The following is a 14,456-nucleotide window of genomic DNA, read 5'->3' as shown; positions in this document are numbered from 1 at the left end:
GACACAGTCCATGATCTCCGTGGGCCTCACAGTCTTAATCCCCATTTTACAGATGAGGAACCTGAGGCACAGAGAAGTTAAGTGACTTGCCCAAGGTCATACAGCAGACAAGTGGTGGAGCTGGGATTAGAACCCAGGTTCTTCTGACTCTCAAGCCTGCGCTCTATGCACCATGCCACGCTATTTTAGATACGTTACTGACTCTCTCTTTTTTGGCTCCCCTCATGGCCATTTCAAAATTAATCAAAACTTCCACCAGAGGATGGTCAACAATAGGAAAAAGAGAGGAAACTCTGATTTCAGTTGTTAGTTCTTGAATGTTGTACCACTCTCTAATGTATAGTTTCCTCCTGGGTACTTTACTATTAGCAGCCTGTCTGAATTGGCTCATTTATCCTGGGCACTTAACTAAAATCTGTATCTTGTGCAATTTTTGAAATTATTACTACAACCATTAGCCTCAAAACATATATACTCCCCAAATACATATATATGTGTGTATATATATATACATATATATATATATTAGACTATGAATTGATGATTAATTTGTTTATTCTTATCAGTTATCTAGAATTTCCCTAAATCTCATCCAGAGTTCACCACCACAAACCTAGGTAACTGAACAGAACTGAACTATTCCCATTCCTAATAATCTGGATAAGGTCCATCAAGGTGAAAAAGAGGAAATCTAACATTTGGTGGCCTGTAAGAGACCCACCCTGGAAATTGTGCATTTTGTCTTTGACGGACTATAATAAAAACATCCCTATGCAGGCAAAAGGAAAGATATTCCATTTTCAAGAGATATATTCCATTTGGAAGAGACATTTGATTCATTTGACATTTGAGTAGATCACATGGTAATCAAGACTTTGAAACAGTGTAGATTGTGCCTCAATTGTTTAGTTACTCTAACTATATCATACTATAGTTCCTACTTATTTCCTTGTCCAAGAATCTCATTGATATTACACCTAAATTTGAGTAGGATTGAGATTTGGGAATTGGGAGAAAGTCAATATAAAAATAAAAGTTACAAACTGACTCAAACATTTTATCTTCTTTTTTTTGAGAAAGAAAATGATTATTTTTGTAAGCAAGCAAGAGCAGGGATAGGAAGAGGAATAAAGTAAAAGCACTCCTATTTTCTCACAGGGATTTGCAATCTCAGGGGCAGGAAGAGGAGGAGGAAGAAGGTTGCCTTTATTCCTTGGTCCAATTTTGGATTGCAATAGAAAAAGGCACAGTCTAAATGGCCCTCTTACCTTTCTCTCCCTTCATTCAATTCATTCAATAGTATTTATTGAGCGCTTACTATGTGCAGAGCACTGTACTAAGCGCTAGGGATGAACAAGTCGGCAACAGATAGAGACAGTCCCTGCCGTTTGACGGGCTTACAGTCTAATCGGGGGAGATGGACAGACAAGAACAATGGCATTAAATAGAGTCGAGGGGAAGAACATCCTCTCCTGACCTCCTCCTTTTTCTTTCGTCTTTTTTTCTTCTACTTCTCCTATTGCTAGACTTAGTTTCCCAAATAATATTCACTCACCAGCTTTTGAGAGGCAAAAATTAAGTGTGGGGCAACTACATGAGTAAATATGATATTCCTTCAATAAAGAAAATGAACTTTCAGGAAAAAATATGAAAACATTATCTAGGCTAATCTGACTATGCAGATAGGAGTTACCTTCTGTGTTTGTTTTGGACCAAGTAGTATAAAAAAAAGTTCTCCCTTGAAATTGAAAGCCCAAGGTATTGTTTGAATGAGTGGAGGGGGAAAAAAAAACAGTCTTTTACATGTTGCCAGGGGACCCTGTTAAGAAGACAAAACTCTGGCTTTGTTTTTTTTGGTATCATCATTAAAGGAGTTAACTAAGGATACAAATTAAAGATTGGAAAACTTCCAGCTATTTGCATTTGGTTTATAAACACAAGGAGTAAGTTCACCTATTGTGAAGGTTTGCTCTCTGCCAAATCAATGCCATTTTTCAGCTGGAAAGGTATAATGCTTCTGTTCATTGGCTAGCACTCAGCATTTCTTCATCTAGGCTTGTTTGGTAATTACACTGGATTTCATTAGAATGATCAAATACCAGCTCCCTGCAGAAAATCGAAATCTGTGTACACCTGTTTTCAGTTGGCAAAGCTGCAGGGAGTGTAGTCCTGGGCTTCTATCTGAAATGTGGCAGTGGACTTAAATGCTTTGAACAGAACGGATTCCCAGATTTTATCAGTCTTTATTTGTGATCCAGACTTGTGACCCAGCTAAATGAGATTCCTTAAGAGACACTAAGTTTTCTAATTATCATTTCCAGTTAGATATCTGAGAAGTGGGTAAATCTTCTGGTCCAACTGGGCCCTAAACCAAGTTTTCCTCTATTCTCTCTCCTTTCATCCCTAGACAAGGAGCCATCCTAGGAAAGTTCAAAGGAGTGGACTATGAAAGTGGGGAAAGGGTTGAAATGGACGACCTTGGCATGTCAGTCTGATTCAGAGGCTCAAGTGCTGCAAAAACAACACAAATACAAGTGTCTGTAGTAGTGTTACTAAGAAAATTTAAAATCCGTTTTCTCAATTCATCTGCAGGAACCTAAATCTCACAAAGCAAATCTCATGTAAAGCATTGAGAAGCAGCGTGGCTCAGTGGAAAGAGCACGGGCTTTGGAGTCAGGGTTCATGAGTTCAAATCCCAGCTCTGCCACTTGTCGGCTGTGTGACTGTGGGCAAGTCACTTAACTTCTCTGTGCCTCAGTTCCCTCATCTGTAAAATGGGGATTAAGACTGTGAGCCCCACGTGGGACAACCTGATTCCCCTATGTCTACCCCAGCGCTTAGAACAGTGCTCGGCACATAGTAAGCGCTTAACAAATACCAACATTATTATCCTACTTTGCTATATCTGACCCTGACCAGTTTTCCTAGTTGAAAGACCAATTATATCAATTCTTTGCAAGCAAGATATATATATATTATATATACAATGTATTAGATTGTGTAATATAGTATATATGATATAGTATTGTATATTATAATTAATATATATGTATAACATGCTTCTATTTTCCAGGCTTCACATACTTCTACAAAGGAAAGGAGTATTGGAAATTCAATAACCAGATGCTCAGGGTGGAACCTGGATATCCCAGATCCATCCTCAAGGACTTTATGGGCTGTGAAGGACCAACAGACCGGGATAAAGAGCGACACAGTCCCCAGGATGACGTAGACATTGTCATCAAACTGGACAACACAGCCAGCACTGTGAAAGCCATAGCCATCGTCATCCCCTGCATCCTGGCCCTGTGTCTCCTCGTCCTGGTTTACACTGTGTTCCAGTTCAAGAGGAAAGGAACACCCCGCCACATACTGTACTGCAAACGCTCTATGCAGGAGTGGGTGTGATGTAGGGCTTTCTGCTTTCTTCTTTTCTTTCCCAGGAGTTTGTGGTAACTTGAGATCCTACACAAAAGCTGGTTTGCTGTTTCCTAGCTAGGAGCAGGCATCCGACAGCCTGCATCAGGGCTGGTGTTAAAAACCCAGTGGGTTGCCCGTCCTGCACATGAGGGGGTGTTGGCTTATCTGGGAAGCTTCCATGATACCCAGTATCTGCCGTTTCTTCAGTCCTTTGTCTTTCTTCGTCATTCAATTCTATGCCTTTCCTCTGCACGCTCAATGCCCAATAAACTTTCAGGATTAACTAACGAAGAGGAAAAAAAAAGATCTTTCTCCAACGTTTTTAACGTTCTGTTTCCCTGAAGCCTGTTCCCATTTCAAAACAAAAATGATAATTAAATATTTAAATTGTGAACAAACAGGATGCACGACCCCCAGTGGACTTTTCAGGAAAGTGTGAAGACCCAAAACAGCTTTGTCTCCAAAGAGGATTGCTTTCAGTCGGTTATGGATAGAGTCCACTCCTAGCTGTGATTTTAGTCAGGTGGGAGATCTGGATGACACGCAGGACTTTAGACTGTTCGGACAGCCATTTTCCAACAGACAAGGGGCCAAAATATCTGCAATAGAGTAACAGCCTTAATGACACATCCATTTTGTGTTTTATACAGCTTTTCCAACCTACGTCCTCAATGTTTTATCACATCTATATTCCATTATTCTACTCAAACACAGGAACTTTTGATTTTTTTTTTTTTGAGGATTTCCCACTCCCAGCTCCCTGTCAGTTTTCCAGGATGTCTTTTTTCTTTTTTTTCCCCCCAAAGGTAGAACAGGTCATCTTCCCGAGGCCTTTCATGGGTCTGTCATGAACCTTTATTCCCAACATAGCAAGAAGCAGTATGTCTCTGAAGTGGATTAGAGTGACAGTAACATTACAAAGATATTTGACACCAGTATTACATTGGTGTTACCCTTTGAGAACTATAGGATCCATTTTCAGAGTATTAGGAGTACTCATCTTGGTTTCTTCTAAATTATAGGACTGGGCATATGTTGTCAAGAGAAATGCAAATTTAAGAATTTCATATTTTTAAAGCAAAGATATCCTGTAATTGTGAAAGACATTTTTTTTTATCATTTGCAATATTGGTACATAGCATTTATACCAAACAGAAAAGATGATATTTGCCTGAACATTTTTGGCAAATAAAGATATTTTAATAACTTCTAGCACTCTTAACTAGAAATTTTTTGAACAACTGGCTACAGTTTTCTAGCCTAGTCTTTTATCTTAGACTCATTGAATTTCTGCTTTAAGCACCTCTGCATGAAAATTCAATTTGCCTCAGTAGAGGACTACACCCAGGTAGCATTACAGTTTCAAGGATAACCTAAAATGATGACTCTAATGTTGCATGACTATCCTCCCGTGCATAACCTACTGCATGCTGACCATAGTTCTCAAAGGGTTAGTGAGACCTCTGGAATTTAACCATCCAAAAGATCACTGACAGAGCCAAGGGACCACCAAAGCATTTTCATTGTCTAGTGTAATTTGTCCTACGAGCAGTATTGTCATTTCCATGTGACCTGCCGAGCAGGTTTGTATCAATATTTTTTTCCTAGAGAAAAGTCAGCAACTGACAGACCTCTTTATTGATTTTAGGAGCTGCTTCTTGCAGCCATCAGCTTTACAGCTACTGGGCTGTGAACTTATTAAAGATGGTCAGAGTGAATGCCCCCTTCCCCTACAAGAGTCAGACACTGGCTTTGTGTGAAAGCCAGGTTTTGAGGGGAATAGCTTTCAAAACAATGAACAGCTTGCCTTGAACTTAATTTTTGATTTGTTGACTGTCATGACCAACTTTAACATTGTCTTCTGTGAAAAATTTCCTTGAAGAGTTTGGTTCCGTACTGTTGCCCTTTGACCTTTAACTTTCATACTGGCACAAATTGAAGGGAATCCGTTGTTATTAATCCATTTGGATTGTTGATTTTTTTTTTTTTCAAAGTCCCCATATTAACCATCTCAGATTTTTAAAAATAGCATTGAGCTGTTTTCTGAGCAAAACAAAAACAATGGATTTATGATAGATCTGCAGGTGGGGGTTTCACTATAAATACATGTACCCACGACACAGAAAAGTGAACCTTTAACGTGACTATGATTTCAAATCCAAATTCATCATTTCTACAACTAATTTAAAACTTTTAGAAATGACTCAAATACTTGAAATGGCCAGTATGGCTTTTATATAAAGCAGGAATTTTATACTAATCAAACAATTTCTTACTCATTTGCTAATACACCTTACAGGATCATTTTTAGAGAGTGTGGGTATGCATTCTTTTTTCAAAATGGATAGTTTGGCTGCCTTGAATTTATATTTATACTGAACAGAGCATGAAGATTGGTATGCCTTTTGATTCAACTCCATGTCTATGGTTTGGGTGGAAGACAACTTTATGGTCATATGTGGCATGCTAAAAAGCCTTGAAAACTTTTATTTCTCAGAGTGTTATCAGATATAATGTGTATGAAAGGCTAACAGAGATGAAATCATGTTAGAGCAAATATGCAATGCAGACAGCATTTTGGCAAGTTTCCTGAGATCATGTATATGAGGGCAGAATATGCATTTAGAGAACACTAGAATCAGCTGTTAACATTGCTTCAGCAGTTCCAGTTCTAGTGCTGCTGAGATGTAAAGAGTTTATTCATAGCATGGAGGAATATTTGCATAAACTCATATTACGGTGCCCGCTTCTGGACTTTTTTCACCCTCTAACTTTGATTTCAATGAACAAAAAGCACTGTAAAGTCTACTTGACTAGAAAAAAAAAACCTTGTCATTTTTTAGGCACAGAAGTGAAAATTGCTGGCATAACCCATTAATGCTCATTTACCGTTCATTTCTTCAGGAGAAGCGACACATTGAATAGATGGGTTATTGTTTTTTTTTCTTCCAAACCAAATTCCAGCTAGTCGTAAGCAGAAAAAAATGTCCAAGAGAGGAAAATAAGCTTGATGCTAAATTCAGGCTAAACCAGGGTTTACCTCTCTGGATGAACCGCTGACTCTGTGAGGTACATGGAGCCAACAAAAGTTCATGTTTCAAAACCCAACTGAAATGTGTAGTCCCTCTAGAGTAAACAAGGTTGTGGGACCACCACTGTTAAGTTTGGGCACCAGGCGAAATTACATATATAATTAGCTGCTTTCTTTGCCCATTTTTGCCTCTTCATTCTAACAGGTACTAGCACCCTGTCTAGTTCAGAAGTTCTTGACCCAAATGCAATGGTAAAAGTTAGAGGGTGCTTGAATGCCCTGAAATATAGCCATTAGGCTCTTCAAGAAGAATTTCAGAGAACGATTAACCACAGAGTACAGTGAAAAAATGAATTTTGGGTAAAATTCATGAGAATCTACCAACCTATCAAAGAACTTGTTCATCCTGTCAGTAACCTATTTATGAAAAAGCATCAAAGAGTTCCCTTTTCGGAGTTTTTCAAAGCAAAGTTCAACTTCAATTCACAATCCATCAAGTGAATAGAGATTCAAATTTTTCATTTTGACAGCTCTGACATGGAACTATACTCAGTGCCATTTGATATGTGCGCTAGTTCATACTCATTGCAGAGATGATACTTGAGGCTTATGTTACAAAAGTAACCATTGAATGGCTTTTATGCAGCATTTCATTTCGCTGGGCAGCATATCGGCCTTGAAAAGCACAATTACTGAGAAAAACTCATTGCATTTCAGACATGTTGAGAGAGTCATCCAGAAAATCCACAAATCAGCATGGACGTTGATATCTGAGAACATTCAACCTTGACTGGTGTGGCAGTCGTTACAAATATATTGTTCTTCCTTCAGTTTACACCTATGATATACCTATTTTTGAGTATACTGTATGGTATAAGGTAACTCTTTCCTAAATCAAATATTTGCTCAATTAAATGGTTAAACTATTCATCAACCACTACTGTTGCTTAGTCAAAAAAAAAACCAACACCAAAATGAATACACACCTCCAGAGTATTACTGGCGTAAGCATGTGCCACATCCAGAGCGCCAAATACCTACTAATCTCATGCTCTCAGATATGTCAAGACTATAGTTACCTCAGTCAATTGTGGGTTGTGTACACATGAACTGTCTTTTGACTAGTTGGCTATAAGCTCTATTATGTTGTGTAGCAATGTTTTGCACGGTGACCTAGGGCCTGAATTCCATGGCTATATATCCATGAATGGTAATCTACAAATTGTTGGGCTTGACTATATGAGTATAGGGAATAGGTTGATTATTCTGAAGACATGACTACAGTTTATATTGTAAACACATGCTAGCACCTATAGGGAATTAGAGAAGGCCTGCCAATTAGCTCTTGTCCCACATATTGTCAGCACTCATTTCTGTTCTATTTGAAGTGGAATGGGTACTATTGCAATTGTGCATATATAAAAGCTGGGTGTTAGAAACCTATGTTATTAAAACAGTGTTTTAGATTGGTACAGAAATGAATGAGTTTTGTTCTACAGTAGGTGCAGCATTATTACTATTATTATCATCATTATTCACTTTGTTAAGCACTTACTCTGTGTCAAGCACTGTTCTAAGTGCTGGGGTAGATAATCAAGCTGGACACAATCCCTGTCCCACATAAGGCTGACAATCTAAGTAGATGGGAGAACAGGTATTGAATCCCCATTTTACAGTTGAAGAAACCAAGGCACAGAGAAGTAAAGTGATTTGCCCAAGGTCACACACAAAGCAGTTGGAAGAGGGGGGATTAGAACCCAGGTCCTCTGAGTCCCAGTCCCATGATCTTTCCATTAAGCCATGCCGCTTCTCATGATTATGAGATTCCCAATTCAAACTGAAGCAACCTTATGGATGAATGAGATCATAGCAAACAGTATATTTGAGATATCGATAAGGGCCCCATGACCACATCACAGATGCCAAACACAGCCTCCTTTTAAAGTAGGAATGCTAAATTGGTCTGAAATCCATCATATTGATTACTGATTGGCACCAGCTCTAAAGATGGGCATGGAAACCATAATTGAGATATTTTGTTAGCAGCAGTAATTTTCAACTCTGACATCTCTGTATAGTGTTTCCCATATAACCTCTGAGTGAATGGTGCATACTCTGGAAACTTCTCATTTGGTGTGGTACAGAGTGGAGAGCAAGATATGGTTGGTCCCCAGTTTGATTGGGAAATTAGCTAACATGAAATAATGATTATTCACTTGGTTAAGGGAGAGAGGCTCTGATCAAACCTGCTATTGATTATGCCTGGCCACATTTCTATTCTGGATAATTGGATTAGTAATCTTGATGCTTCAAATCCATAATTATAGGAAATTCATCCTTGTGGCATAGACCTCAGAACAGATGGTGGCAGACAAGGTCTCTACCTAATGAGTAATACATGCTGCTGTATCTCCCTAAAGCTTCCTAGATTATCATTTGGATATTTTCTAATCCAACTTGGAAGTACCCACTGGGGAAAAAAAAATGAATTGTCTCTAGACATGATATCCGCTCCATCATTTCTACATGAGAAGGGTATATGACATAAAACCTAAAGCATAACTAGCCTTGAAGCATAAGATTCATATATCATTGTCATTGTGAACACAAATGCTATGAATAGTATTCCCCTTTCTCTCAGTGGTCAAATTCACAATGTCCTGACTTGCCCCCGCCCAGGAACTATTCAAGTCTTTCCCTGTTCTGCTCCATGAATCAAGCCTTAAAACTATTCTAGTAGGTCTTGGACCATGTGGATCAGATCAAATTGGAAAGGGCCATCTTCAAATATCTGTCTCGTTCAGGAATTGTGACTTCTAAGAAGTCAAACCCATTTTGCATGTAACTGGTATATTGTAGTTTCCAGAGTTCAGAGAGGATTTGTCATGTTGGGCTATTGTATAGACATGTCTGACATGCCATCAAGGCTAGTAGAATGTCCAAATGTCAACCTTTCATTTAAAACACAGTGATGAGCATGAAACAAGTTGAGGCATGCAGCATTATGGGAAGGTGCTAACTCAGTGAAAGACTGTAATTGCAGAGGTGGCATGGATATGTATTGAATACTTTCAGATTCAAATTGTTTGTGTGATATAAATGATTTCATTATGTAATGAAAATTGCACTGCCAAAGACAGTCAAAGAAAAACAAAAAAAAAAGAGCACAGGGCCAAGTTTTAGAGAACGTCCTGAATGTGACAACAGTCCCTTTCTCATGTTTCATTTCCAAAAGGGATCATGAGCGAGATTGGGCAGTATTTCATATGAGCCCACAGTCTAGATTGAGTTGCTTTAAAAATGTTGCCAGGGAGCCAGCACAGAGTGTTCCTTAAAGAAATATATGAGGTGAAATTGAATGTGATTTATGAAGAAGGTAGTAACATGTTAAGCCATTTATCTAACCTCAACATAAGGGCAACGAAGAAAGGGGCACCCATGGGGAAATGATTCAACTTGTTACCTGTGAATATCACCAGTAAACATTTGATTTCACTCTAAATTTAATCAAAATGAATTGTCCCCAGTGGTCGCCACGTGCAACTTTTTTTATGGTATGTTGTCCATGGGGAGATTAGAGGCCGGCACTGTAGGTTTTTAAGATATTTATTATGTATAGTATACATGTACTTATATAAAAAGAATTATGATAGGATGTTTCCTTATGGACCTGGTTTGACATGTCCCTGTTACATGCCTCCAATTTGTGCATGAGAACTGCTTTGGCCTGCTTTTCCCAAACGTTAATTGGCTCAGTATGAAATGTTATTGGGCTCTCTGTCCCTTTGCTATTTCAATTTTTGAATTGCTGACTTGATTCCATAGATTTTGACTTGCTTCCTCTAAATAATGATCATCTGGTGTTCTGGGTTAGTGTCCGAAGTTGGGTTGAATGGCCCAACTGGCGATTGCATGGTTGTTCCCATGACACCCTCTAGGCTTCATCACCTCTAACATCAAGTGTTCCCTCAATGCCATATCTCAATATTCTCTCTGAGAAGACATCTCAGAAGTCCCTCTGTTCCTATTTGCAACAGAAGTAATAGTACATTTTAGTCATCTGCTATGTGTAAAGCACAGGAGTAAATGCAGGGAAAGAAGTGTATATCATTTTTAATAATAGTGATGGTTCATTTAAGGCCTTAGTGTGTGCCAGACACTGTGCTAAGTGCTGGAGTAGATACAACATAATCGAATCTGACAGTCCCAGGGAGAACAGAAAGTTTAATCCCATTTTACAGAGGAGGAAACAGAGGCCCAGAAAAGTGACTTGCTCACGGTCACACCAGCCGGCAGATGGTATAGTCAGGACTTGAACGGAGTCTTTTGAGTCCCGATCTCATGCCCTTCCCATTAGATCAAGCTGCCTCTTATCTGTAACTAAGTATGTTTTTCAGTCATTCATTTTAATACCCACTGCTTCTGTCTGCAAGATTAAATTTGTTTTTCACTGCATCATTTATCTGATATTTCTACATTCCCATTATCCCTGCAACTTTTTCTTTCCTTCCTCAACATTATTTCTAAAGGAATGGAACCAGGAAATGTTAAAGCTCATTGTTTCCCATTCCTGACTGAACATCTCACTCTAATGAGACGGCAGCTTGTTGCTTCAGAAGCAGAACAGCAGGTTGTGTGACTGTCTGGTGGGGGAGTTTGAAGGTGTGCACTCCTTTATATCAGTCATTCAGTGTCTTTAGTGAGTGCTTAGTATGTGCAGAGCACTGTACTAAGCACTTGAGAGAATACAACAGAATTAGCAGACATGTTCCCTGCCTGTAACAAGCTAACAGTCTGCCCATAATGGCTGAAGCCTCACTCTTCCACTCTAAGATGCGTTTTCCCCAGCTCTCTGCGGGAGTCTGAATTAAGGGAGTAGTCAATTTAGTATGCTCTACAGAGAATACGCAGAAACTTTCTCCAGCATTTCTCATACTTCCCAAGCACATGTCATACCAGGATCTGATTAGTCCATGGTACATTTCTTTCACTTGCAAAGCCTTTTCTGTTGAAAGTTTGCCTTTTTATATAGCTTTTTCCAAGAACAGTGGAGTGCAGAGCATGTTGATTAGGGCCTATGGCTAAGGCAGTAAAGAAAGTTTGCTTTTGGAGAATTTAACAGAACTAATTATGCAGGAAGGCAAGTACAATGATATACTGCTTGGTATTATGGCACATCATAGCGATGTGGATGCAAAATAACTTGATTCTTTAGACTATCTTTATTTTATGTATAAAATGCCTATAGTAAAGAAAGACAAAATGACCAGAACGGATTTTAAAGTGTCCTGACTAGTAGCTACTCTGGTCAAGATTGCAGCAGCATGTATATTGAAGACCTCTATTTTCAGGGGTTTCATTACTTTACAAAATTTTTGCTTCCAGCTTTATGTCTTGGAAAAATTTCTTTTATCTAATTTTTTTAAAAAAGTATATTTTCTTTTATCCATAATGCAGGAAGGAAATAAATGAAGTTTAGTAGATTCAATCTAAGGTTCATCTTTTAAAAAAGAAAACACAGCTCACATTTTTAAACAGAAATATAACTAATTAGCCCATAACAGAGTCTAATCGCTTGATGGTCTTAAAAAGTAATAAGGGCCAGATTATTGACATTTTGAAAATTGCCTTCTCCATCAGCACAGTCATTTCATTCAGGATCTTTTCTAATATGCATATCTGCATTAACATTTTCATGATTCCCCGACTGGATCAATGTGATTCTGAATATAGACTTACACAATCTATCCTAGACTATCTAGTAATATATATTTGCAAATATATAATATATTCATCTCTATATTGACTAGATAGATAAGAAATAATTTTCAATTGTGGTTTATCTAACGATTAACACACAGCTTTTAAAGTGGGCACATAAGACTGCAAAAAGAGAATTAATGGCTCCCAATCGAAGTCCTTCAAGTTGCCTGTATAAACATCCTACGTTCAGGTAAATGCAATACCAGAAGGAAAGTGATGACTGACTTTATTCAACTGATGTTAAAACTGTAGAGCAAACTGCCCGAACCCAGGAAATCTAGCACAGGGACTGCCACCTTCCCCTAATCAGATTATTTTATCTTCAGTGCATCCTTCCTTGTCCCCAGAGTCATTGCTAATTGGAGGGCAAGACTTATCTTTCTGACTGTGGATTTGGGGTTTGCTATGCATGCTTAACATCATTTCAACGGAGTGTTGGGGTCTTTGTTCCTACATCGTACTGGGAGAAACTGATGGAGTAGCTGAAGACCTCTTCCCATGACTCAAAGTTTCGCGGTTTTGATTTTGTTTGCTCACACAGGGATTCTCCCCAGCCACCTTTTCCTAACTGGCATATGCTATTCTTTCAGGTAGTGTCTACTGACAAACACAAAACTCATTTGTGTGCAAATGCAAGGCTGACTAATTGGTGCTAAAGTGTATTATGACTGTCAGATATAATCAGGCAACATTTTGTGGTGCTTAAACTGATTTTTTTCATTGATTTACTGATCAATGCATTGAACGGTGTTTTATTATTCATATGTTGTCTTTTCTTAGCAAATTGAGGCCTCATAGCGCAGTTAATAAAATGGGTTAATTAATCTATGTAACAGCTCACCAAGCTATTCTCTCTTTAACTCCTTATAATGTTGAGTCATTAAAGGTCAAGGGATCATGATATTACTCTCATTGCTGTAGACCATTAACGTGACTGAACATTTCCAACAAAGTACTTATGTTTACAATGCTATAACCCTTTGACTGCTGCGGCAACCTTTAACCACCCAAATGTCACATGCTGGAATCATCTATATGGTTCTTGCCATGGCAATCAAAGAGTTAAGGGCTGTGCAGTGATTTGTTTTATATTTATTAATTTCTATTTATTTTTATTTTCATTCGAGAAGGGGATGGGGTGGGGCAGTTCTCGTCTGCTGTAAGTGTCTTAACTAAGGGAAGGGTTAAAATGGCTTTTTATACTATTGCATCTTATGTACTTACCATTGTTTCATTGTGTTGTAACTAAAAAAAAACTGTCAATAAATAAGAGAACAGAAAAATATGGTTCTTAAAAGTTCTGTGGTTTTTACTTGATTAAATTTTTGTCTTTGATCTTTTTCACGTTTCCACACGATGCTTTTAGCAGTGAGGAAGGATATGGCTGAAAATAATGGTGCCCAGTCGATCAATGGTATTTATTGAATAGTTATAGTGTGAACACTGTACTAAGCACTTGGGAGAGTACAATATGTTGGACAATCTATGTAGTGTTATTTTGCAGTATCAAAATCAATAGTCATTGTGTATTGGCCTTTACCAGTCAAATGAAGAGGAGATTTGAGGCAGTGATTTAAACACTGATTCTCATTCTCTATTAGTCCACTACTTCCAGATTGTAAGCTTGTTGTGGCAAGAAATGTGTCTTATTGGTATACTGTACTCTCCCAAGTGCTCTAAACACAGTAAGGGCTCAATAAATATGATTGATGGATTGATTGATGAATTAATATTTCACCTAGCAGAAATGTATTTCTATGTCTGTCTTCCCTGTAGACTGAAAGCTCCTTTCAGGCAGGGACCTCTTCTACTAACTCTTGTATTGCAGTTTCCCAAGGACTTAGTACAGTGTTCAGCACACAATAAATTCTCAATAAATACATTGATTACTTAAATGACATAGCTATTACTGGCAGAAACATTTTGCCTCATAGACAATAAATTGTGAAATCAACAGCATTTATGGCTGAAATTGCAAGTTAATTGCCTAATACTACTAATAATTGTAACTGTTAAGTGTCTACTTTGTGCCAAGTACTGTAATAGATATAAATTGATCAGGTCAGACAGTCCCTGTCATACCAGGGGTTTAAATTCTAAGTAAGAGGGAGAACAGGTATTGACAGCCGAAGAAGCTTGACCTCATGAATACAGCACAGGTCTGGGAGTCAGAAGGTCATGGGTTCTAATCTCAGCTCTGCCGCTTGTCTGCTGTGTGACCTTGGACAAGTCACTTTACTTC

At 38.3% G+C, this 14,456-nt stretch overlaps 1 protein-coding gene across 1 annotated transcript in view; it reads left to right on the top strand.

The window, feature by feature from the left end:
• The window catches only part of MMP16 (matrix metallopeptidase 16), a 278,169-nt gene extending 272,653 nt beyond the window's left edge, over window positions 1–5,516 (top strand). Inside the window, exon 10 of the mRNA XM_007669580.4 lies at window positions 3,074–5,516. Within this exon, the coding sequence (XP_007667770.2) occupies window positions 3,074–3,408 (335 nt within the window). The 3' untranslated portion in view covers window positions 3,409–5,516. The remainder of the gene's footprint in view (window positions 1–3,073) is intronic.
• Window positions 5,517–14,456: the final 8,940 nt, after the last annotated feature.

This window comes from Ornithorhynchus anatinus, chromosome 4 (genome assembly GCF_004115215.2).
Source record: "Ornithorhynchus anatinus isolate Pmale09 chromosome 4, mOrnAna1.pri.v4, whole genome shotgun sequence".
NCBI lineage: Eukaryota > Metazoa > Chordata > Mammalia > Monotremata > Ornithorhynchidae > Ornithorhynchus > Ornithorhynchus anatinus.
This window is presented reverse-complemented; position numbering and strand designations above follow the sequence as displayed.